At 54.4% G+C, this 23,355-nt stretch overlaps 1 protein-coding gene across 1 annotated transcript; it reads right to left on the bottom strand.

Moving 5' to 3' along the window:
* Positions 1-87: 87 nt before the first annotated feature.
* Positions 88-10,789, bottom strand: LOC119089362 (glycine--tRNA ligase). Its single transcript, XM_037212033.1, has 14 exons — positions 10,347-10,789; positions 9,070-9,274; positions 8,778-8,919; positions 7,926-8,091; positions 7,419-7,564; positions 6,747-6,896; positions 6,190-6,352; positions 5,792-5,956; positions 4,747-4,873; positions 4,310-4,436; positions 3,112-3,310; positions 2,231-2,324; positions 1,678-1,865; positions 88-302 (listed from the first exon to the last, which is right to left on the bottom strand). Exons 1-14 carry the CDS (start codon positions 10,593-10,595, stop codon positions 180-182), a joined length of 2,244 nt encoding a protein of 747 aa, XP_037067928.1. The 5' UTR covers positions 10,596-10,789; the 3' UTR covers positions 88-179.
* Between the last annotated feature and the right edge of the window lie 12,566 nt (positions 10,790-23,355).

Below are 23,355 nucleotides of genomic sequence, written 5' to 3'. Positions count from 1 at the left end.
CAGAGTGCGTATATTGTGAATCGTTCGTGCAGGAATGGCAGGCCCAGCAACAGCACCTCGGTGTAAAATTCAAAAACGTTTCGGATCTTATTAAATAGAAGCCTATGCGTGGCCGGCGGCACCGCGCCGCCCGCCACCTGCGCCGCCGCCGGCCATCTCCGGTGCGCCGCGACCGCCGCTCAGCTGTCGCCGGCCGCCTTGGTGGCCTGCTGCTGCTCGAAGCGCGGGTACCGGGCCTCCACCTCGGCCCAGCTGGTGCGGCCGCGGGACAGGTTCGACACCACGTCAGCCACCTCGGCCAGCTACGGACGGGAGGAGCGCGTCAGTGGGGGGCACCGGGCTGGGGCAGGCGAGGAGCTATCGCCGGTGGGATGACGAGTGTGATAGCATGAAATCCATGGCGCGATTGAGATAACAGCCGTGTGCTCCACAGACAAAAATCCTTCACAGCCGGACCGTCTCCAGATTAAATACTTCGCACACGCTATTTATCCATCGGCACACCACTCGCGCATGGACATATTAGGTGTACGCGTACTAGGTGTGAGCTTACTCTCTATACTTCGACAAACACCTGCCAACCAATCAGGACGCCGGCGACACGTGAGATCCAGCGACCGCTCCAGCTCGCACACTGTCCCTTACCGCGCACACCCTGCGCCTCCCCTCTGACCCCTCCTCCAGTTCTCTATACAGTCCCCAGCGAGCGCCTCCCCCCAGCCAGGACGTGACGTGACCGCGGTGCTCGTGCGCGCGTCACTCACCGGCAGCCTCCAGCTCCCTATACAGTCCCCAGCGAGCGCCTCCTCCCAGTCAGGACATGATGTGACCGCGGTGCTCGTGCGCGCGTCACTCACCGGCAGCCGGACCTGGCCTCCAATTCCCCATACAGTCCCCAGCGAGCGCCTCCTCCCAGCCAGGACATGATGTAACCGCGGTGCCCGTGCGCGCGTCACTCACCGGCAGCCGGACCTGGCCTCCAGTTCCCTATACAGTCCCGAGCGAGCGCCTTCTCCCAGCCAGGACGTGACGTGACCGCGGTGCTGGTGCGCGCGTCACTCACCGGCAGCCGGACCTGGCCTCCAATTCCCCATACAGTCCCCAGCGAGCGCCTCCTCCCAGCCAGGACATGATGTAACCGCGGTGCCCGTGCGCGCGTCACTCACCGGCAGCCGGACCTGGCCTCCAGTTCCCCATACAGTCCCGAGCGAGCGCCTTCTCCCAGCCAGGACGTGACGTGACCGCGGTGCTGGTGCGCGCGTCACTCACCGGCAGCCGGACCTGGCCTCCAGTTCCCCATACAGTCCCCAGCGAGCGCCTCCTCCCAGCCAGGACGTGACGTGACCGCGTTGCTTGTGCGCGTCACTCACCGGCAGCCGGACCTGGCCTCCAGTTCCCCATACAGTCCCCAGCGAGCGCCTCCTCCCAGCCAGGACATGACGTAACCGCGGTGCCCGTACGCGCGTCACTCACCGGCAGCCGGACCTGGCCTCCAGTCCCCCATACAGTCCCCAGCAAGCGCTTCCTCTCAGTCAGGACATGACGTAACCGCGGTGCCCGTGCGCACGTCACTCACCGGCAGCCGGACCTGGCCCCCAGTTCCCTATAGTCCCCAGCGAGCGCCCCCTCCCAGCCAGGACATGACGAGACCGCGGTGCTCGTGCGCGCGTCACTCACCGGCAGCCGGACCTGGCCGCGTGAGTCGCGCTCCCGCAGCGTGACCGTGTGCGGCGTCTGCAGCGTGTCGAAGTCGACCGTCACACCGAAAGGGATGGCGATCTCGTCGGTGCGCGCATACCGCTTGCCGATGCTGCCGCTGGCGTTGTCCACCTTGCACGAGACTCCGGCCGTGGTCAGCTCGCGGGCTGCCGGCGGCAGGCGGGCGATTAGTGCGGCGATTACTGACGCGGCGTGACTGACGACATGGCGCGCAGTGCATTACATGCTGACATGGCGCATTTAGAAGACCGCGTGGACACGCAAACCAGTTGGGGTTTTAAGGAATATTCCGGTGTGACGACCGATTACGTCAAGATAGTACATCTCTGGTGCGCTCTAGATAACATTTCGTCCATAAAAGCTTTTACAGCAAAAAAACAAAACAAAAAAACAACACATTTCCGCATGGTTTCATGCACCATTCTAACAATTCAGACATACTTCACGCGTCATAAACATCCTGAATGGGGAACCAAAGGTATTTGCCCACGATCCATCGGCAAGCACTTACAGAGCTGGTTCACGAAGGGCCCGAATTCCGCGTTTCCGCTGAGCGGAAGCACCGAACACTTCAGCGGCGCAACCACGGGCGGCAGCGAGAAGAACTGCCAAAACCGCCACAACAGGGTCAGTATGTGTGCCATTGACACGGACGGGGCCAATCCCAACCAGAGTATCAGCCGTGAGCGATGCTCCTGACGCACGCCTGCGCATGCAGGGCGTGGCGTATGTGTGTGTGCGCGTGTGCGTTAGTGGGGCTTTGCGATGCACTCCGCTGCCGAGACGATATGGCGTCACCTGCCTCTCACCCTGGCAGAAAGGGCGGGCACCGCTGGGAATCGAACCCCGTGCCGCTGGTTTCCCAGACTGGCAGTGGTTAACGCAGACGAGCTAACCACTTCACTACCGGCGCGACGCATGACGCGTCCCAGCCCTAGACATTCTGAATGGGGCGCAATAAGGCCTGATACATTTATCTGTTACTGGCAATGATCGTCTTGATCCGTCAATCACGTAGCGAAATTACAAGTGACCTGTGGCGAGCCACAACACTGCACACGGCCCATGGGGAGAGGATGCTGTGAATTGGAGCTGTAATGTAACCTGATGCTGACGATCATTAGCAGGGTCTCGCAATAGCTTCACGAAGACACCACACCCCGCAATCAGGCGGAACAACTGCTTCGACCATTTCTAAATGCATACCTAATTCGGTATTGGGCCGCCGTCCATTACAAATATTGCAGCGGCAAAGCCAGACGACAGTCCCTGCGGCGCACATCGAACCCACGTGTTCTCACACACGAGCTGGGCGTCCAGCCCGAGGCCGGCGAGCCGTGCCCTAGCCTCCCACTGCGCCGCGGTCCGCCGGCGCCTGCCGACACCCCTCACCGTGCGCTGGTCGTCATCCTCGCGTACGCGGAAGCTGTGCTCGAGCAGGGCGTACATGACGCGGCCGACGCCGAACGACGGCTCGATCACGCTCGGCACCACCTCCTCCACGTGCACCGTCTTCGAGTGGCGCTTGACGGTCAGCATGTCCGGCTTGATGGCGAAGGCGGTGCCGTCCGGTGCCGTCAGCTGGTACTGCCTGTGGGGCCGGGTCACTGGTCAGCTTCGACGGGTCACTGGTCAGGGCCGACGAGTCACTTATCAGGGCCGACGGGTCACTGGTCAGAGTCGACGGGTCACTGGGGTCAGGGTCGATGGATCACCGGTCAGGGTCGACGGGTGGCCGGTCAGGGTCGACGGGTCACCGGTCAGGGTCGACGGGTCACTGGTCAGGGTCGATCGGTCACTGGTCAGGGCTGACGGGTCATCGATAAGGGTCCACAGGTCACTGGATCAAGGTCAGCAGGTCACCAGCTAAGATCAGCAGGTCACAGACTCGAGGTCAACAAGTCACCAGTTTGGTTCGGTATGTAACTGTAAAGGTCACTGGTTCGAGGCCAGCATGTCACCGGTTCAAGGTCGGCATGTCACCAGCTCAAGGTCAGCAGGTGGGCGACTCAGGGTTGGCAGACCACCGGCTCAAGGTCAGTTGGCCACCGGTTCAGTTTGGCAGATCAGTGGTCGAGTTTGGCAGACCAACGGTTCAGGAAAGGCAGGTCACAGCTTAAGTTCGGCAAGTCAGCAATCGGGATCGGCAGGTCACTGGTCCGCGCTGGCAGGTCACAGGCCTGGGTCAGCAGGCTACCAGCCAGGGTTGGCAGGTAGCTGTTCCGGATCCCGCAGGTCCCCGGTCTAGCCCAGAGGTAATTGGTTTGGGTCGGAGGGTCTGGTCAGGGTCGGCAGGTCACTAGACCGGGCCACAGCTCTGTCCGACACTCGGCGAAACTGGACGCACACGGTGGCTTCGGCAGGCGTCACCTATTGTGGCCTGCGGCCTCGGTCGCAGGGCGGGGGACAGGCTCCACTGATAGCAGACCGGCAAAACAAGCAAAAACAAGTAAAAACAAAACATACCAGGTGATACGGCCAAACCCACCTGCACCATCACAGATCTGACAGAAAATTGATATGATGAGCCCAAAGCGCAGTCACAAAAGCGCCGGCCGTCCACCACCCGGGGAGAAGGGTCGGCGCTCACCCATCCTTGGCCAGCTGGGCCTCCATCTCCGTCAGCTGGTCGGCGGAGAGCGCGATCAGCAGGTCAGTCACCTTCTTGGCGTCCTTCTTGAACGCCTTCCCCAGCAAGCCCTTGGCGACCACGGGCTCTGGGAGACGGGGACGACCGTCATATTCGGAGGGGAATATGCTAGGTGAAGTTCGTCGAGTGAACCCCAGATCACACAATCTGCTCACACACTAAATTGCCTGTGCTGTAAGCACATCTCGAGGCCACTCATTATCGCCTTTCTAGAAAAAGCTAGCCGTGCACCTAAACATTACTGCCGAACAGATAAGGCTGGACTGCCAACACGTGCGGGTCCAGCAACACCGACATTTTGTCGCGCCGCGTTGGGAGCTCTGGCCGTTGGCAAGACGTCCTGGCGTGAGCGTCACGCTGAGCCCGCCGTGCCATACCTACGACGTCGACGGTCTTCGGTTCGGGCAACTTCTTCTCGGCCACCAGCTTGACTCCGGTGGCCTTGTAGTGCTGGCTCAGATCAAAGGCTGACCGGTCCGCGCAGCCGACGCACTCCACCCAGCCCTGCAGGCAACGGCAGACGTCCGCTCACAGTGCATCCACACCCCACCGCTGGACACACCAGCGCATCACTGGACACCCCATCACTGGACACGCCGACGCGTCACTGGACACCCTATCACTGGACACGCCGACGCGTCACTGGTCACCCCACCGCTGGACACGTCGGCGTGTCACTGGACACCCCACCGTTGGACACGCCGGCGTGTCAGTGGACACCTCATCACTGGACACGTCGGCGCGTCGGACACACCCCGCACGGGAGCGCGCAGGGCGGGCTTCCGTAAGTACACGCAATGCACGCCACTACCAGTGCCCTTCAGCAGCGCTCAGGCAAGTGACAGTTGGGTCTGTGCAATGTTGCCCCAGTGCGTAGGTAGTCGGACTAGTTGAGCTGGCAGGCACGACCGCTGGCTCTAGTTGAGCTGGCGGGCACGATCGCTGGCTCCAGGCGGCCTTTCAGCAGCTTCTCAGCCACCACAAATGGCGCTAGGACCTGCCGCCGCACGCACCACTAGCGCAGTCCTCCCCCGCTGAGGTTCTCCAGCGTGGGGCAGCGGTCTCACCGCCTACACAGCATCACGGGCCGCGCGCAGAGACCACCGGCTCCCGTTCAACCCGTCACCACCACCGGACCGACCAGCACTCACGTCACCACGCGCGAACCGACCGGCACTCACCGTCACAACCCGCGAACCGACCGGCACTCACGTCACCACCACCGGACCTGCCGGCACTCACGTCACCGCCACCGGACCTGCCGGCACTCATGTCACCGGCACCGGACCTGCCGGCACTCATGTCACCACCACCGGACCTGCCGGCACTCACGTCACCACCACCGGACCTGCCGGCACTCACATCACCACCACCGGACCTGCCGGCACTCACGTCACCACCACCGGACCTGCCAGCACTCACGTAGGAGGTGAGGATCTCAGCGTCCCAGCAGTCGCAGGCGTAGTGGGCCATCTCGTTGGCCATGTGCTGGCGGAAGCGCAGCCGTCGCCGGTCCACGCCGATCAGCTCCAGGAACTGCTGGATCCGCGCCACGAAATAGCCCAGGGTCTCGTTGGCCACCAGACCCTGCCGACAGAGCACACGTGGGGCACATGCAGGGTCTAGACACACACCCGTGCGGCGACCCTGCCTAGCAGATCCTATCAAACCGGTCGGGCACACACGGAAAACACGTCAAACGCCAAACTCAAAGGCGTCAAAGGCTGCGGCAAGCGGTCAGCGGCCCCCAGCGCCAGCGGCCCCGGTCCGCGTGTCCCGGCGCTCGCCCGCACTGCTCGGGGGCGGGGGTCGAGCCGCACCTTGTCGACCGCCCCTCCGATGGTGGTGGTCTGCGCCGCCACGCCGTCCATCTGGTTGCAGGCGGAGAACAGCACCACCGTCTGGCCGCGCACGTCAGCGAACTTAGGGTGCTGTTTGTCGGCCGGGTCGCAGAAGTGCTCGATCTCGGCCATCGTGAACTCCCTACGGCCAGGGGGTCGCGGTCAGCCACCGCGGTGCGGCGCGACCGCCTTCACCACTCTGCACTCCACCCACACAAAGCCATTCGCCATTCGCCATTCGCCATTTGAAGCCATTCGCTATTTGCACAATGCAAACCGTCTCCTTATCCCACAGCTCGGAATCGCAAACCGTCTCCTTATCCCACAGCTCGGAATCGCAAACCGTCTCCTTATCCCACAGCTCGGAATCGCAAAACTCTGGCGCGGACTCTCGGCACTGGCATCGGAGATCGCGCACACACCAGCACCACTGCACCATGCTGGAGCCCGCCCGCAGCCCGGCCAGCAGCTGCCCTCGGCGCGGGGGTCCGCCCGCGCTGAGGTCGGGAGGGGGGGGGGGGGGGGGGTCAGCGCACCTGACGCGAATCAGTCCGCTGCGGGGTGAGATCTCGTTGCGGAAGGCGTTGCCGATCTGGGCGGCGGCGAACGGCAGGCGGCCCTGGTTGAACTCGAGCAGCCGCTTGAAGTTGACGAACATGCCCTGCGCCGTCTCCGGCCGCAGGAACCTGTCGGTCGGCCGGCGCCCAGTCAGCGGCGGCTCTCGGAGTGGCGCCGGCCGAGACACAGGCCGCACGGCCGATGCCTGACGGGGGCCAGCGGGAGGGGGGGGGGGGGGGGAGGACGGCGCAGTGCCGCGGGCGGCGCCCCTACCCCGCCCACTGGTCACGAGGCGCGGTGCTGAGCACGGACGGGTCACGGGGCCGAGATCACCGGCCGGTGCCTGTATCGAGTTACGTCTGTGTAAGCGCCGGCCACCGCGTCGGACAAGGACGGGCATACCAAACACGATTTTGAGCCAGCACTTGTATGGCTGGCGAGCAGTTCGACAGCATGGCACAGAACGCACGTCCGGATTTTGAGCTAGCACTACAACTGGCGATCAGTTCGGCAGCATGGCACAGAGCGCACGTCCGGATTTTGAGCTAGCACTACAACTGGCGATCAGTTCGGCAGCATGGCACAGAGCGCACGTCCGGGTTTGGCAACAGGCCCGAAGGCGTTATTCCGGAGCACGCACGTCGACGTACCCCTTTAGAAGGCCAGTGGGACCAATGGAGGTGCTGAACATCAGGTTGAATTCCATGGCGTCCGAGAGCTCGTTGCCAGTGATAGGAGACTTCATGTCGTATTTCCTCATCACAGCGTTCATGTCATCTTTGCCCATGCCGTCCAGCTGGGAATGGAAATATGAGTCAATGACACGTGCCCATAACATGACGTGGAGGATACTGGCTTGTGCTCAGTGATGAAAATACACTTTGCATGGGACATGGGGACAAGACATAGTAATGATGTTCTTTTTTTTGGGGGGGGGGGAGGTAGAGAAAATGAGTGTCTGCCACCTACCCCAGAGATATACCACTTTGCGACAGACTCTACATCCAGGCAAACATGTGGGGATTCGATGATGGCGTTCAGGCTCCCTGCTCTTCTCTGCCACCATACAACGCCGGCCTCTGGGCATCCGTTCGCAGGGAGCGAAGCGACACGCGGATATTAAACATGGGCGAACAGCAGCTAGAGGCGTCCCATACCCGGGCCACGGTGGTCAGACATTTCTGCTTGTCCTCCTCTGGGGTCTTCTTGTCGGCGGCCAGCTTCTCCAGCTGCGCCTTGATCAGGTGGTCGAGGCGGAAACACTCGCCGTTCTTCAGATCTTTCACCATGAAGTCGGCGAACCTCTCCACATGCCCCGAGGCCCTGAAAGAGCCGTAGGTGCTGACCACGGCGACACCACCGAGGCACGCGGCGGCATAGGTGACAGCCTGCTGATCGCCACTTTCGTCACACTATTCTGCAGCTGAACTGGACATTACAATCCAATGGTGGAGCCAGAACTCACAACAAGCTTTGCTTAGGGCAAGCTTTGATCCCCAAAAAACATGCCATCAATATGGCAGAGCTTAACTGATCAAAAGGTACCAAATATGACAAAGAAAATACCATGCTCTGTTTCCTCTGGCCAGATATGGTATCACCTCCAATGAATCAGCAACTGGTAGCTGCCATTTTCCAGTCATCTGGTGGCTGTTGGTGTTGCCTTTCCTGCTAACGTCACACTTTATAGCCATGGCGCAGCATTAACATATTAAATGAAGGCCTATTAATTGAAATCAAACCAAGAAATCCTTGTGACATATTTTTGGACCAATTATCACCCAGAATTGGCCACACCCACCTCAATTCCAAACCCTCATACAAATGTTGGACATACCCTTTCCAGAAACATGCAACACACAGACTAAATATTCATTGCACCAAATGCTGTCAAGTTACAAATGCAACAACTGGTAAAGTGAAAAATTATCCCAGTGTGGCAAGCCTTTGGTAAGCTACACAGCTGAACATATCAGGATATGCTTGATAGCTCTGGCAAATATACTTACTTCAAAACCTGCTCAGGGGTGAGAACAGTGCAATCCACTTCCAGCATCTGCTCCTCAAGGACAAAGAAGTTTCGCCATTCAGATATGATGTTGGATTTCAAAGCACAGCCCATTGGTCCAAAGTCATACTGACCAGTCACTCCTGAAAACAAATCATGAGATGTCATGATCACACCCACTTGGCCTGACAGCTAAAAATGAGATAAAAATGGGAGAACTTGAAATGTGTCAAAATGGAATTGGAGAAAAAACTGTTACATTGATTACAAATAATTTTGTCTTAAGACCCTACCTCCATAAATCGCAAATGACTGGTCATAGAAAAATCTTCTTTTGAGAAGATCTTCCATTTTGGTCCTGTCAAATGCTGATTGAGATGGGGCAAGGGATAGTTCTTTGTCTTCAAGGACCTTTTTTCGAGCCTTCAGTTCATTGACTGCTTTCTTTACATCAATCTCTGATGCTCCCTTTGCTTTCAGCTTTTGGACAAGATCTCCCTGAAAAACAGAAACACAGACATAACCATTTTGGCACCAGAATGAAACAGACATAAAGACATAATCATTTTAGCACCAGAATGATACAGAAATACAGACATAATCATTTTGGCAGCAGAATGATTGTCACCACATACAAAGATCAACAAAAACCTTTTATTGTGGCAGAGGAGTGCACTGATGATAACTGAAACTAAGCACTTTTTTGGTTAAATATGAAAATAACACTACCACTATTTATCACCTCATCTATTGTTCACTATCCCTGATGTCCAACCATTAATCCACCTAATCCCTGTATAAACTATCATTAGCCATTAGTGTGTAGAACAATATTAAATCTAACAATTCTACTTTTGTCTCTAGTTGGACTTTAATACATGAGCAATATCACATTAGTGTGTAAAATATAGTCACCACCCAAGTATTGAAGCTATTTCACTTTAAAGGGATGTGGAGGGACAATCCTGGTGTTTTATAAGCATATTTCATGCTATTTAGCTTTAAGTAAGTGTTATCTAGAGGCCATATCATTTGAAAAGCAGAGAATTTCATCCATCTAGGTGTCCATCAAGTAAAAAAATTATGCTTCCAGAATCCTGGCTCTCTGGTGGCCTCAGCATACAACTAGTTAGTGCCAATCAGTTATTCTTTGAGACTGAACCCAGACATGTGAGCGCCAGCCCGTTTACCAAGCTAGAGATGCTCAAATGAGCCAAAATCACCCAGTTCAATGCTATTTGACCAATTTTGAGCAATGGGAGGGGTAGCAAGTAGGGTTATTAGTGCCTGGAGCAGAACAGCATGACAACCATCAATATCCCTGACACCCAAGTGGCCCAATGTTGATACACTTATCCCAAGCAACTTACCAGCATTCAAACCACAGTTTCCCAAAAAGTTCACGACTTCTTCTTAGCAAGCAATGCTTCTATAGCTGTCACTAAAACTTAACAAAAACTCTTAACTCTATCATAAGCCATGGCAGCGAAGCATGCAACAGTTCACCTCACAAACACACCGAAAGCAAATATACTGAGTGCTTCAAGCTGTTCAACGCAATATGCCTCACCTGTTCTTTCACAGAGAGCCGCAAGGGGGCTAGGAGCTCTTCACTTTTAGCATCCATAATGTATGGTATTTGCTTCTTGACTTTAGTCTTCCTTGAAGCCTGTTTGCTGCCCCAGCCTGGTGACAGTGGGAAGTTGAGCACTGGTGATACAGAAATTAGCCTGCTCCAGTTTGGTCTCAGTTGCCAGGCACACAGTAGTGTCTTCTGATGAAGTAATCTGATTTCACTTAAGGCTGAAATGGCAGGCATGCGTAGGCATTCAGATCCAATCGACTTTCACGTCCAGATGGTGCAGCACATGCAGCAGACAGCTGCTTTTACCACATGTAGGTACTTCCCTTAAGCACTGCGCAGCGACCCTCTGGAACAGCTGACTGTAGGGAAAAACAGAGTGTAATGCCCTGCGAACACAATTAATTAGCCTGAAGCGTATTACTCGGCGTCCCTACCACACCTACGCGTCGCCCACCGCGTGAATGAGTAATAACACCAGCGTATGACACCAGACCCGAAGATCACGACACACACCGGCAGGCGAGAAGGCACGGCCGTCTGCATCAGCCCGCCGCACGGCGGAACAGCTGCGTGTGCATTTCTTAGTTTCAGTATGGCGTCATAAGGCATAGGATTTCATAAATATCCCGGTGTCAGTCAGTATATGTCACGAAAATGACGTCAAAGAAAATGAATACTTCATATATTTACGCTTCCCAGGTCTATTCATGATATGGCGCTCTAGTTACATTTATGGTCGCCATCTGCTGGAGATTTTCTTCTTTTGCAACGGGCCTACCACTTCTCGATTTGCTCCATCCGTCCTTTTCACACTCGGTTTGGATATTGGGGTTGGAATCTGCTCAAAAACAGCAAAAAAGTGTGAAACCATGACGTACTGGAGGCAAGCCGGACTTAAGTAAGTATGTACTTCACATTACTGCCGCTCGCAACTTGCATGCGCAGACATCAGTTTTGGAATGGTTTCCATCGTGATTCTGAGAAGCATCCTAAGGGATTGGGGACGTCGATACCTTGCGACACAAACAGGTAGTGTTAGTGGAGGTTTTTATGAGGCATTACAGGTAGCGTGATTAGAGGAAAGGGGGAATGTGAATCATGCGGAAAGTGCACATGTTTGGACTGTATAACAGCTCACTCAGGTTTGGTTGCATGCCATGCAAGTTCTCTAATCTGTTATTATACATTTTTCAACTGTGTCGAGGCTTGTAATTGTCATAAGCTTCCTCTTTTGACAGGTAACTTGCCTGTCTTCGCTTAATCTACTAGTTCAGTTACGGATCAAGTCCTACTTATGGTGATCTAATCCCTAAAGCACAATGCCTGATCAAGGGGGGGGGGGGGCAGTTTTTGTCAGTTCTGATCAGGTGGAGAGAAATCACCCACTTATTTACCTAAAAATTGCCTTAAAAATTACCTCAGAATTTGTACCATTATTTACAGAGGGTCCCCTAGAATTTATCTTGCCCAAGTCCTCAATTCATTGAGCACACAGGTTGTCAACCATTAGAACACCCTTCCACACCTGGTTGTGTCATCAACCTCAGCTAAACAGCTCAATTATAGGCTTAATATGCACTGTGCTGAGATCATCTATGACATCCCACACTGAATCAACCCAATCAATTTGGGACTGCTTGGTTACTGGACCAGGAGCTTGATGAGACAGGGACTGACAGGCCTAGTGGCCTTTTATAATTCCTGATCACCATAAGGTAAGTTTGTCATGGGGGCTTTATGCCGCAATCAGCTGCTGAGGCTATATGGCATTGCCTGCCTCTCACCCTAGCAGGAAGGGAGGGCACTGTGGGGAATCCAACCCAGTGCCTCTGGTTTCCCAGATGCCATAAGGTAAACTAGGTAAAGTATTATAAATGGGATTTAAAGTCTTGGGGACCAACAATGCAAACACTAAACTTGTGGCATGTAGTGAGAACAAATATCTGTTGAATTTGCACTATGTATGCAGCTGGCATTACTGGACAATTATTCAGTAATAGTTGATAGTAAATATAATGCAGCAGCCTTTTTCAGTGGTTACCAAAGCATATGAAGTAATCAATGTGTAATTGTGAATTTTCTAGTTCAGTGGAAATTCAAAAAGTGCAATAAAAAGATGTGTGATGCAGAATACTTTGAAATGTCTTGGTTATGGAGACTGATTCATTGCACATGGACACAACAGCCTCCCTCAAATCCGTAACATCCCTTTGGTTTGATGCTTAAAGTTGACCACATGACCTTTGATAGCAGTAATATCATGTTGTGTGACTCACTCTAGTAGACAGTGAAATCAATTAATCACACATCAAAAGCAATTCAAAATGAGGAGGACAGCTGCAAGTTACTGCAGTTACAGGCAAAAATCACTGTGCAAGCCTCCAATGGTGACAGCATAACTCAGTAAACTGGCATACTGCCACAAATTGCCTTGGCTCAAAATATGGAAATTGATGACTATCAGGTGCTGATATGTATTATATATTGTAGAACATTTGCAACATCAGCGCGAGCGTGCAGTAAAAGCTTGTCGGCCCACTACACGTACACATGTTTACAATCTACATGGTTTGATACAGTTGGTCAAGGTGTTTGGCCTGCAGCGACTCACAATTTGCCATTAAGTTTGTCGGATGTCTTCCATGAGAAGAGGGGTTGGAAACCAGGAAGTATCTAGTTCACTTGGGCCAATAATCTCCCAAATAATGCGGACTAGTAGCATGTGGTAAAATCCTACCATACGTGAATAATTGTAACCACACTCAATGCACTGCATTTGTAAGAATCTAGATCGAACCTCAGAGCCTTAAGCTGCTGTGCTGCCTGACGGCGGCATGCACGTCGCTCTGTCCCCGTCTACTTCTGGATACGGTTTAATAGCCTTGCTTGAGGAACAGTGCTGATCCTGGAGCAAGCTCCGTGCTGGCACGGTCGTGATCAATACTGCTCAAGTGTCGGAAAAGAGTATAAATTGCATGGCGCCAGGTGGATCCGAAAAAACCGCCTACGCGTATTGCTGTTGCCGCACGTATGAAAGAGCGCACCTGAAATTGCGATGAAGCATGTTTCACCGTTAACGTATCGATGCATTGTTCCGTAGGCGTGCGCGAAGGCAGTGATATTGAATTATGCAGCCAGGTGCGGCGACCTGTTGTGAAAGAGAGGGAAGACGTCAAATTGCGGTCGGTTACCTGCCCACTTGATGTCCATGAGCTTGTGTACTGTCGTTGCGCAAGACACTGTACCGCCTTGTTGCAGTTATTCCGGCAGTGATGAAATGATGCTGTGCTGACTGAATGAGCATGGGCTTGATGTAAATGGATCGCATGTTGCATTTCATCATCAGCAGTCCACCACTATGACAGATAAATGTATCCATATGTTCCCTTTGTTTTGCAGACCGCAGAGAAACGGCTGCAATGCATTTTCTTGGCAACTTGCGTGTATGTAGTGGCTGGATGAGCAGAAGTGATTTTGACGTCCAACGAATGCTGCGAGATTGCAGTCATTTCGTACCTCTGACAGCAGCCATGCCATCCAATTTACACGACTGGCTGCCTGCGGCTGGATTTTTGCACTGATGACGTCCATGCTGTCATGTGTTTTATTGACTTGCGATTTTGAAATTATAACGCATACGTTGTTGTAATTCGACAATTGGAAGTGAATGGCTCACGCAACTCATCCTCTGCCCTGCCTCCTGATTGCGACTGACGACGTGCTGATCTGGCTGTGTTCGCCAGCTACCTGCAGTACTCTGCCGTCGCCGCCCGCATGCTGCGGCAGGCGATCAAGCCGGACGCGAAGCGTGCGGCGGCCGACGTGCCTGGCGTCCTGCGGATAACTCACTGGAAGGACGGCAAGGCCTTAAGTGAGTACCGCCGACGACCGCTAGGGGTGCTACCTGTGGACAGGTGGCGCTGGTGCCGTCTTGGCCGGTGGGAGGTGGTTATGTCACGTAACGGTGGTTATGGACGCGAACTTTTTGTTCGGCTGTGGTGATAACAATTGAATATATGATGAACGTGGGCGGGGAAGTACCATGTAAGGCGTTTGAAGCGACTTGTGTTATATGTTTGTACCAGTTGTTAAGGCGTTGTGGCTCAGCGGAGTGGATGACATTCGCAATCAAACACCGCCTACTGAACCATGCAATCTTGAACTCAAGACATATATAGCCGAAGTTTGATCTCAGCAGACACTGCTATTTGGGAGACTAGTGCTAACTTCAATGCTGAAACTCAAATGTGGAAAGTTACGGCATTTCGACAATTTTGCGGTAGAGGTTCTCATGACCTCCTACTTTGCAGCGGTCGATCGTTGCGCGACCTTTCTGCAAAGTGATGTATTCAGTACTGATCGTGAGAGCGCGATACATACCTAGAGAGGTCGATACATACCTCGAGAGCTCGACACATACATACGTACACAGAGGGCTCGATGCTCGATTCGCTCAGCGAATGCCGAATCCGAACAGTCCGTCCAATGTCGAAAGGAATGCTCAGTTCTTAACCGGATATTTTACGATGCAGGTGAGTAAAATCCTCCACAATTATGTCGTGAGCAGGCTGGAACATTTCTGCCATTTCTGGTCGGTTGGTAAATAGCGCATACCACGTCAAGCCTAGCCACGCCCTCTGGCTGTGGCCAGAAGTACGTCGTGGTTTTCCGTTTCTGGCTTGCTGCCAGGCACGGCCGTGGGCGATTAAAGAAATGCATGACAAAACAAACAAGTGGTCCTTGCCTCAGTCCCTCTCGTATTTACACGATCCTTGTAGGACTACCCTTTTCTTCCGCGATTAGAACATTGAGGTCCCTTGTCATCGCGGCGGTCTATTGCTTATTCATGGCAGCGAGGGGGCAAGCAGTTGGGCCACCACGAATAAGCAACACACCTTAGATATTACACTATCTCGAACGTAGTATATATAGTTTATTTTGAAGTTAGCGTTCCACATTTGTATGGGGTTTTGAACTCCAGTAGCCACTTGAATATCATTTTGTGCAGTTCGCAGTCATGCTTTTTTAAGTCTTAAAACCCTCGGGTTTCCGAGTTTGACGGCCGCAGACTTGTGCAGTCTATTTCGGGCGAACTCTGTCAATGTCATCCGGATAATCATGACGCGAAGTAAACGTCACGCGTTTGTCAGCATCTAATTGGCTATGTAGTGCCCAAGGCCAAAATAGATATGGTCATGGAGTTATTCGTGTCTGGCGTAGGTCAGCACGATTTGCGGCATCGTATGTTGTCGGCTGGCCTCCGACCGTTTTGATGCGTCAAGCGCAATAAGATAGTCAATCCAGTCCAATCAATCCAATCCAATAGATTAGTCAACTGGACCATCTTGACAAGATGGCATTAGGAAGTAAGGTGCTTACATTTGCTGGCGATATTGAATTAGTATGGCTGTCGAAAAATACTGATCAGATGAACCAAACTCAACTTGGCTTGAATAAACTAGCGAAATGGGCTTCTCTGCGGCAGATGTCATTCAGTCATGCTAAATTAAAGGGGTATTTTGGGGGTAAAGGGGCATTTTGGGTAGTTTTACCAGTGAGGGTATTAGCCATCAAATGTGAGGCCGGGAGTAAGACCAGATCAAGGAAGAAAAAGACTTAGGGGTCGTAATTTCAACGTAACGTAATCAAACGATGACCTATGAGTTTGTTTTCTAGATAGTTAAATTATGCTGTCGAGAGTATTTTGACATTTAAAAGCTTACCAGTGGTTACAAGGGAGCGTATTTTATCGCATCGGACGCTTGCATCATTGCCTTCAAATGTGATACACCCCCTTTCTGTTAAACTGGATGTGACCTGACCACGCACCATCCTGCCGCTGTGTCCGTGCCGCCCCAGGGGATCGTCTGCTCCTGCTCCTGGGCCTGTGCAGTCCTCGACCCCTGATGCGGCGTCCCGTGATCGCCGCCCTGCCCTCGCCGTTTCAGCGCCCGCTGTTCAGCCAGGTCCCGTCGGTAACGTCGGCCGCCTACTCGCCAACAAAGCCTCGCCTAATGACATGAGCGGCCCCATGGCATGAGGCCAGCACCGCCCCGTCGCTGGGCGCTAACGAAGCCAGCCTGTTTTTGAATGCGTGCCGTATGTGGGTGTTTGTGCGTGTGTGTGTGCGTGTGTGTAGCGCCGCTGTTGTAGGTATACGCTATAAATGGCTTCTCCCGTGCCTATTAGGGCCGCCTATTATTGGTTTAGCCTGACGGATTATCGTTTCCGTGTCGGTCGGCTTGGCTTCCGTATTTGCCATTGCTGAGAATCAGTAGCCTCCTGCAGTGTGCAGTCGGGCTCGGCGTGTTAGCGCGCGCCGGGCCACCCCGTCCGGCAGCCGGCCGGCCCGCGGCGGCAGCGGCGGCGCCCCTCTCGGAGCCTGCCGGGCCACCCCCGTCCGGCAGCCGGCCGGCCCGCGGCGGCAGCGGCGGCGCCCCTCTCGGCGCCGGCCGGGCCACCCCCGTCCGGCAGCGGGCTCTCCCGGCGGCAGTGGCGCCCCTCTCGGCGCCGGCCGGGCCAGCGATCATGCGCCTCCGATTGATGGGCGGCTGGATCGGGCGCGCCGGCCGATTGTCTCCACACCCCGCTAAGTGGGTGGGAGAATGGTGCGCGCTGGCGCCGTACCAGGCGCCGCGGTGCCGGACGCCGCCACCGCCTCCGCCGCGTCCGGCCTCTCGAGCGGCCGCCGCCGCCACAATGCGCTGCCGCCGGACGCGCGCCGCGAGCCGGCCCAGCCCGTGTCCGCCCCGCCGCGGCTGGGCCGTGGGCGGCGGCGGCGAGCGCCGGTTCCGCCCGTGTCGCGGAGCCAGCGGACTCTGAGTCGGGTGGCGCCGGCCGGTGATGCGGCTCAGCGGTCGCCGCCCGATGCTGCCGTTGCCGTCGGCTCCCTCAGGGGCGGGGTGGGGAAGGGGGGGGGGGGGGGGGGCACTCCCGGCAACATCTACCGGCTGCTTGATCGAAGAAATCGCTGGGTGTCGGTGCGTAGCAGGCCGGTATATTGAAGTCATTAGAATGTAACTTCCAAAGGATGACACGATCTATCAAGCTTGGCTTTGCATCCCCTGCGTCATGAAAGGCTGACCGCAAGAGAGGCTGGATCCACAAGCTATGCTCCGGTCTTCGTCACGTCCGACGGGTGAATAGAGGACTTGGGTCCACCGGCACGTGGTTCTGGTCCAAGAAACAGCCAGCTTTGTCCGATAGGCATAGTACGTCACGAAAATGTCCCAGCGTGTAGTTGTTTTACGACATGGCCACAAATAATGCTGTCCATTTGTGAGTGACAATACGTGGATGATGGCTTCGGGCACATACCTTTACAAAGCGTACGCTATAAACGTTAATCCGCCCGTAAACACGTCTTTAACCCCTTTTGGAAAAAGGAATGAAGCATGATTACTTAACGTCGACACCCCCAGTTCCCTCCTTTGCTGAAGCTGGACTGTATAAATCATCCCACTTGCACCTAGTGCGTCTCAGCTGGCTGCGCCAGGACAGCCGCACAGCGAGCTCCGCTCCAGTACAGGCCACCAATGTTGTCCGTGATCCTGCGACAACCACGCAGCATAGAGCGCTGCTGATGCCGATCGATGAGCCCTGTTTCAGTGATCCTGCGACCACCACGCAGCATAGAGCGCTGCTGATGCCGATCGATGAGCCCTGTTTCAGTGATCCTGCGACCACCACGCAGCATAGAGCGCTGCTGATGCCGATCGATGAGCCCTGTTTCAGTGATCCTGCGACCACCACGCAGCATAGAGCGCTGCTGATGTCAATCGATGAGCCCTGCTTCATACTTGGAACACGTTCACCAGCAGCATATTGATTGCAAGCAACATGTTTCACGTCTCGGCCGTTGCGTTTCTTCGGTGCGGAACCTGAATGCGTCGTCTTGAAGAGAAGTCTGGAACAAAAGACAATCTCCTAGTAATTTCACTGTGTCTTATCGAACCCCTCCCTGACAATGCTGCCGTCATCAAAAGGTGAACACCCCGTCTTTTTCTTCAAGCCCTATAAAAGGTATTGAAGTTGACCGTCTGATACACGGCCGGAAAACGCCGCACGGTCACACCATAGCGAGACACGCCCAGGGAACGGGCCTTTGTCATTGGTCGTGCGTTTCGGCGAGTCTGTTGTGGTTTGTGCACGACAGCCGCTTAAGGGATGGCCCAGAAAGCTGAAAACGGCAGTGTTTTTGTAGTTACCTTTAATGGGATATGTTGGAAGAAGCCAACTTATCATTGGAAAGTGGTTCAAAAATAGCGCAGTTGAATAGTTGGCGCACAAAAAAAGGCGCACAACCTTGTCGTCGCAAGTCTGCAATACCACTTAAAACAGTGTAGCCTTTAACTGCAAAATACGCTTCATTAGCCAAGTAGCGTCGTCGCTCACATTTCATGCATGCTTCAGCCCTTAGACGAGATACCTACCTTACCACTCTTGCGTTGGGTACCCCGCCATGCGTGGTGTGACGCGCTCGGTCCCCCAAAGATCGCTTGTAATTGCGTTAGACGACAGGAGCTACCTGGTGGCACTGATCTGACCCGACTTAATCACCTGACCCTAGCTCTCGAAACGGCAGGGAGGGTAGGGGGCTGAGGCTCACCGCGTGCGGCGAAGGCGAGAAAAATGGCCGCCCGGCGGTGGCCAACGATACCAAGCGCTGTTTATTAAACATTTCGCCCGTGCTCATTAGAGGATTCATCAGAGTGCTCATTAGAAGTCTTGACCGTGCTTCCAACAGGTGGCTTAGTTATGGCTGATGAAAAAATAGTCAAAAGTTATACTGCAGCCTGTAAAAACGCGCCAGCTCGTCACACGTGAGAGGACGTGTTCTTTCTCTGAGGTCGCACTTAACTAGCCTCGTCGGCATGGCAACAGCCGATGACCGGCTTCGCAAAGCAATAATGCGGCGTAAACACGATATGCGAGATGTCAGCTGAGTGGAGCGCTGTGAAATATGAATGGAAATGCACTGACTCTTCTTTAAGATACCCTCTCGCTGCATAGACCATACTGGATTGTGTTGTAGACGTGACGTCGCGAGGTGAAGCTCTGGGATTCAGCGGGCAAAACAGTGCGCGGAACACCGGTACTTGCTTCCGGAATCAGCGTCATGTAAGGGACACGACCCGAGTGCTCTTCAGTTACATCTCGGATTGACGTTGTCTCTGCCGGGAACAGGGGTGATACCTGTCCCAAGTCCGTCTACGGAGCCTGTCTGACGTCTGTCTGCGGTACACGTCTGACATATCTGCGGAGCATGTCTGATGTCTGTCTGCGATGCCTGTCTGACGTTTGTCTGCGGTACATGTCTGACGTATATCTGCGGAACATGTCTGATGCCTGTCTGCGGTGTCTGTCTGACGTCTGTCTGCGGTACATGGCTGACGTCTGTCTGCGGTGCCTGTCTGAGGTCTGTCTGCGGTGCATATCTGACGTGTATCTGCGGAACATGTCTGACGTATTTCGGCAGTGCCTGTCTGGCGTCTGCCTGCGGTACACGGCTGATGTCTGTCTGCGGTACATGACTGACGTCTGTCTGCGGTACATGACTGACGTCAGTCTGCGGTACATAGCTGACTTATGTCTGCGGTACATGTCTGACGTCTACCTGCGGTGCCTGTCTGACTTATGTCTGTGTTGCATGTCTGAAATCGGTCTACGGTGTCTGTTTGACGTTTGTCTATGGTACCTGCCTGGTGTATTTCTGCGGTGCCTGTCTGAAGCGTATCTGCGGGGACTGTGGGGCGTTTGTCTGCGACGCCTGTCTGACGCCTGTCTGCGCTATCTGTCGGACGTTTGTCTGCGGCACCTGTCCGCCTACCGTCAGCGTCCAGCGCTTCGGGTGCACAGTTTCAATCTAGTGCTGCCGCCAGTGTTAATTACCTTCGTTTTGGTGTGATGTTAGGCTAATTGGTTTGGACTTGTAAAGTGTCGGGTGCTAAGTGGACCCAGTCAACCTGTGGAGGGCTGACGGGCGCGGGGGGAGGCGTCTCGGGCAGCGTTCGCTGGCCGTCCCTCCTCACGGCTTTGCGTCACGCCAGGCAGCTCGGTGCGTCGCTCGAGGCGCCTTTCTTGGAGTCGGAGCCGTTCGTTTGTAGGAAGTGTGATACGTTCAGCAGTCTTGGGCCGTTTTGCGTACATAAACTAGGAGCCTGCTCCTTTAGCTCCGGTGGTCTGCGCCACATGTCGGCACATGGCGGCGTTTTCCGACGCAGCGCGGCCTCCCGCTGGGGCGCACGCAGAACGCGGCCGGGGTCGCAAGCCGGGTGGCCTCTGGAGACGGCCGTAGGTGTGAGCCGGGTGGCCCCTGGAGGCGGTCGGGGGTGTGAGTCGGGTGACCACTGGAGGCGGTCGGGGGTGTCAGCCGGGCGGCCTCTGGAGACGGCCGCAGGTGTGAGTCGGGTGGCCTCTGGAGGCGGTCGGGGGTGTCAGCCGGCTGGCCACTGAAGGCGGTCGGGGGTGTGAGCCGGGTGACTTCTGGAGGCGGTCGGGGCGTGAGCCGGGCGGCCTCAGGAGGCCGTCGGGGGTGTAAGCCGGGTGGCCTCAGGAGGTGGCCGTGGGTGTGAGCCGGGCGGCCTCAGGAGGCCGTCGGGGGTGTAGCCGGGTGGCCTCAGGAGGTGGCCGTGGGTGTGAGCCGGGCGGCCACTGCACGAGACGGCCGACAGTCGATAGCGTCGATAGTCGATAGCGACAGTCGATAGTGCGTCCCCGCCCTGTGGTCCAGGACGCTCGGCGGACGTGGCGGTCGACAGTCGTGACGGCCGCAGTTGCCAAGCTGCCACGTCCAGTGTCATCATCAACGAGGCGCACGAGTACTCGCACTCGTTGGGCTTTCACTTGCAGTGTTCTCGAGTTGTTGGCCCTGTGTGTGCAGGGCGGCGACGCTGCGCAACTCCTTGCTTCGGGAGATCCATCTGGGTACAGTTTGCGCACTTCTATGATCGCCGGCAGATCAGACACGTTACCCTGGCCTTGTCCGGGCAGTGGGCCTTCCTTGCGGCGCCAACAGCGGACTGGGACGTGAGTATTCACATTAGATCATGTCACGATGTTTTCCGGGAGCGGCTAGCTCAGCCAATCACAAATTGCCCTGAAAGGCAAGTAGTCGAATGTCAACAATGAACGGGAAGCCGCTTTGCATCGCGCTACATAATTTTGGGTCACCACGGCGTGCTAGGATTTGTTAGCATTTTCCGCCGCTGTAGATATGAGTTTGGGCAATTTTTAACACGCGCCCGGGTGGCCGGCTGGATACCATCCGCCCGGGTGACAGGTGGTCAATTTGAACCCCATGAGATCTCAGGAACTAAGAGAGCTAGAGACACCAAATCCACAGTGTGTGTTGATCTGTACGTGAAGTCATGTAGGTTAAAGGTTAAGGTTTCTAGGTCATTACCCTCGGATCAGATAAGGTCAAGGTCAAATTCCAGGTTGGTCTCCAAGGGGCCCCTAGAACATAGAAAAATGTTCTTAGCAAAAGGTGACATGCTCATGTAATGTCAGCTTTATCTATTAAAGGTTATGGTGGCCAAAATCATACAAGACTGCGTTGAGTTCTGCATGTGAATAAGCGACAAAGATAACGCCAGGCAGTATGCTTCTAAAAACAAACCTTTTGGTCCTGTTGACCTTGGTCGTTTTAGGTCAGTGACCTGTTCTTACTTTAAACAAGTCCATAGAAGGCGTAGAATGCGGATCCTGTTGTCAATAAATTCGAAATGAGCACCAGAAACTACCCTTTACAGCAAGCCGTAGAGTAATAAAACAGTTTGGTTTTGGCCTTGGTCTGGCCTTCATACTTGACCATAGGCCAATGTAGTTTGTTCTTTCAACTGTTGTGTTGCCTTAGAAAGCATCTCACAGATGGACGGCTTCGTATAACACTCCGTTGTTGGATCAGATTGAAGGATTCCCTAGAAATTGCCTTCGCTGAAACCGTGGCCTGACTTTGACCTGCCGTAGGTCATTGACCTTACAAGGTACATCTAAATTTTTGACGCCAGACGATTCGCCATGCATTTGTCCACAGCTAGGCAGAATTTGGCGCGGGGTAGTTGTGCTATTCGCAAATCATCCCGGAAAAACCTTTGGGGGGGGGGGGGTGGGACTGTCAATTTGACCCCACCCCCGCCCGAACGCGTGTTAATATGCGTTTTGTGATTTTGTATTGCAAGTTTCGTACAAGGTGGAGCGGTGAGTTTAAGTGCGCAACGACGAATGTCAACCTTTTGCGCTGTTTGTTTGGCTGTTGCAGTATCTCAAAGGCGAATGTCTACGTCCTCAGCAACTGCAATGTCTTATCCCTCCGGGGCTCCCAAATTTTCATCCCCAAATCGAGTTTCATGGTTGGTTGAGCTCGCTGCCAGCCGCTGGCAGTAAAGAAAAATGGTCATTTGAAAACAGCTCAGTTTTCCCCACCCTGTCGTTGGTCTCTGGAGTTGAGTAGAAAAACATGTCTGAGCGTGTATTGACCAGGAAAAAACATCACGGGGACCATCGTACGTTCTCCTGACCTTCGTTCCCGTTAGAAGCCTGCTTTCGGGCTATCGTAATGTGTACCTATGAGGCCATCGATTGGATCGGTGTTGCAATTGATGCCGACCCCGATCGCGGAAATTTCTTTCCCGCCCCGGGTGATGCAGTTTATTCCCGGCCGTTCAGTCTTTACGGTGCAATAATTTTCGAAACTTAAGCGTAAGTATGGGGTTGACCTCCACGGCAGAAAGTGCTTCGTTGCGTTCTTCAAGGTCGCTGCTTGGGAGAAAGTAGCCAGCAGATTTAGGGCTTTCATCTGCGGTGCCAGAATGTGCAAAATGCATCAGAATCTCTTAAGGCCTATTTTGGTGTAGTGTTTTAGTAGGATAAGCGAACCGATGCTTTATTGTTGACCTTTGTTCATCAGTAACTTTTCTCATCTCGCCATCTCTCCATTCTTTATCTTCCCGTCTTTCTGACTTTCTTTCTCACCCCTCTCTCCTCTCTCTCC

This window comes from Pollicipes pollicipes, unplaced genomic scaffold (genome assembly GCF_011947565.3).
Source record: "Pollicipes pollicipes isolate AB1234 unplaced genomic scaffold, Ppol_2.1 Scaffold_3087;HRSCAF=3621_pilon_pilon_pilon, whole genome shotgun sequence".
NCBI classification, from domain to species: Eukaryota; Metazoa; Arthropoda; class Thecostraca; order Pollicipedomorpha; family Pollicipedidae; genus Pollicipes; species Pollicipes pollicipes.
The sequence above is the reverse complement of the archived record's forward strand: the minus strand, read 5'-3'. Positions and strand labels throughout refer to the sequence as shown.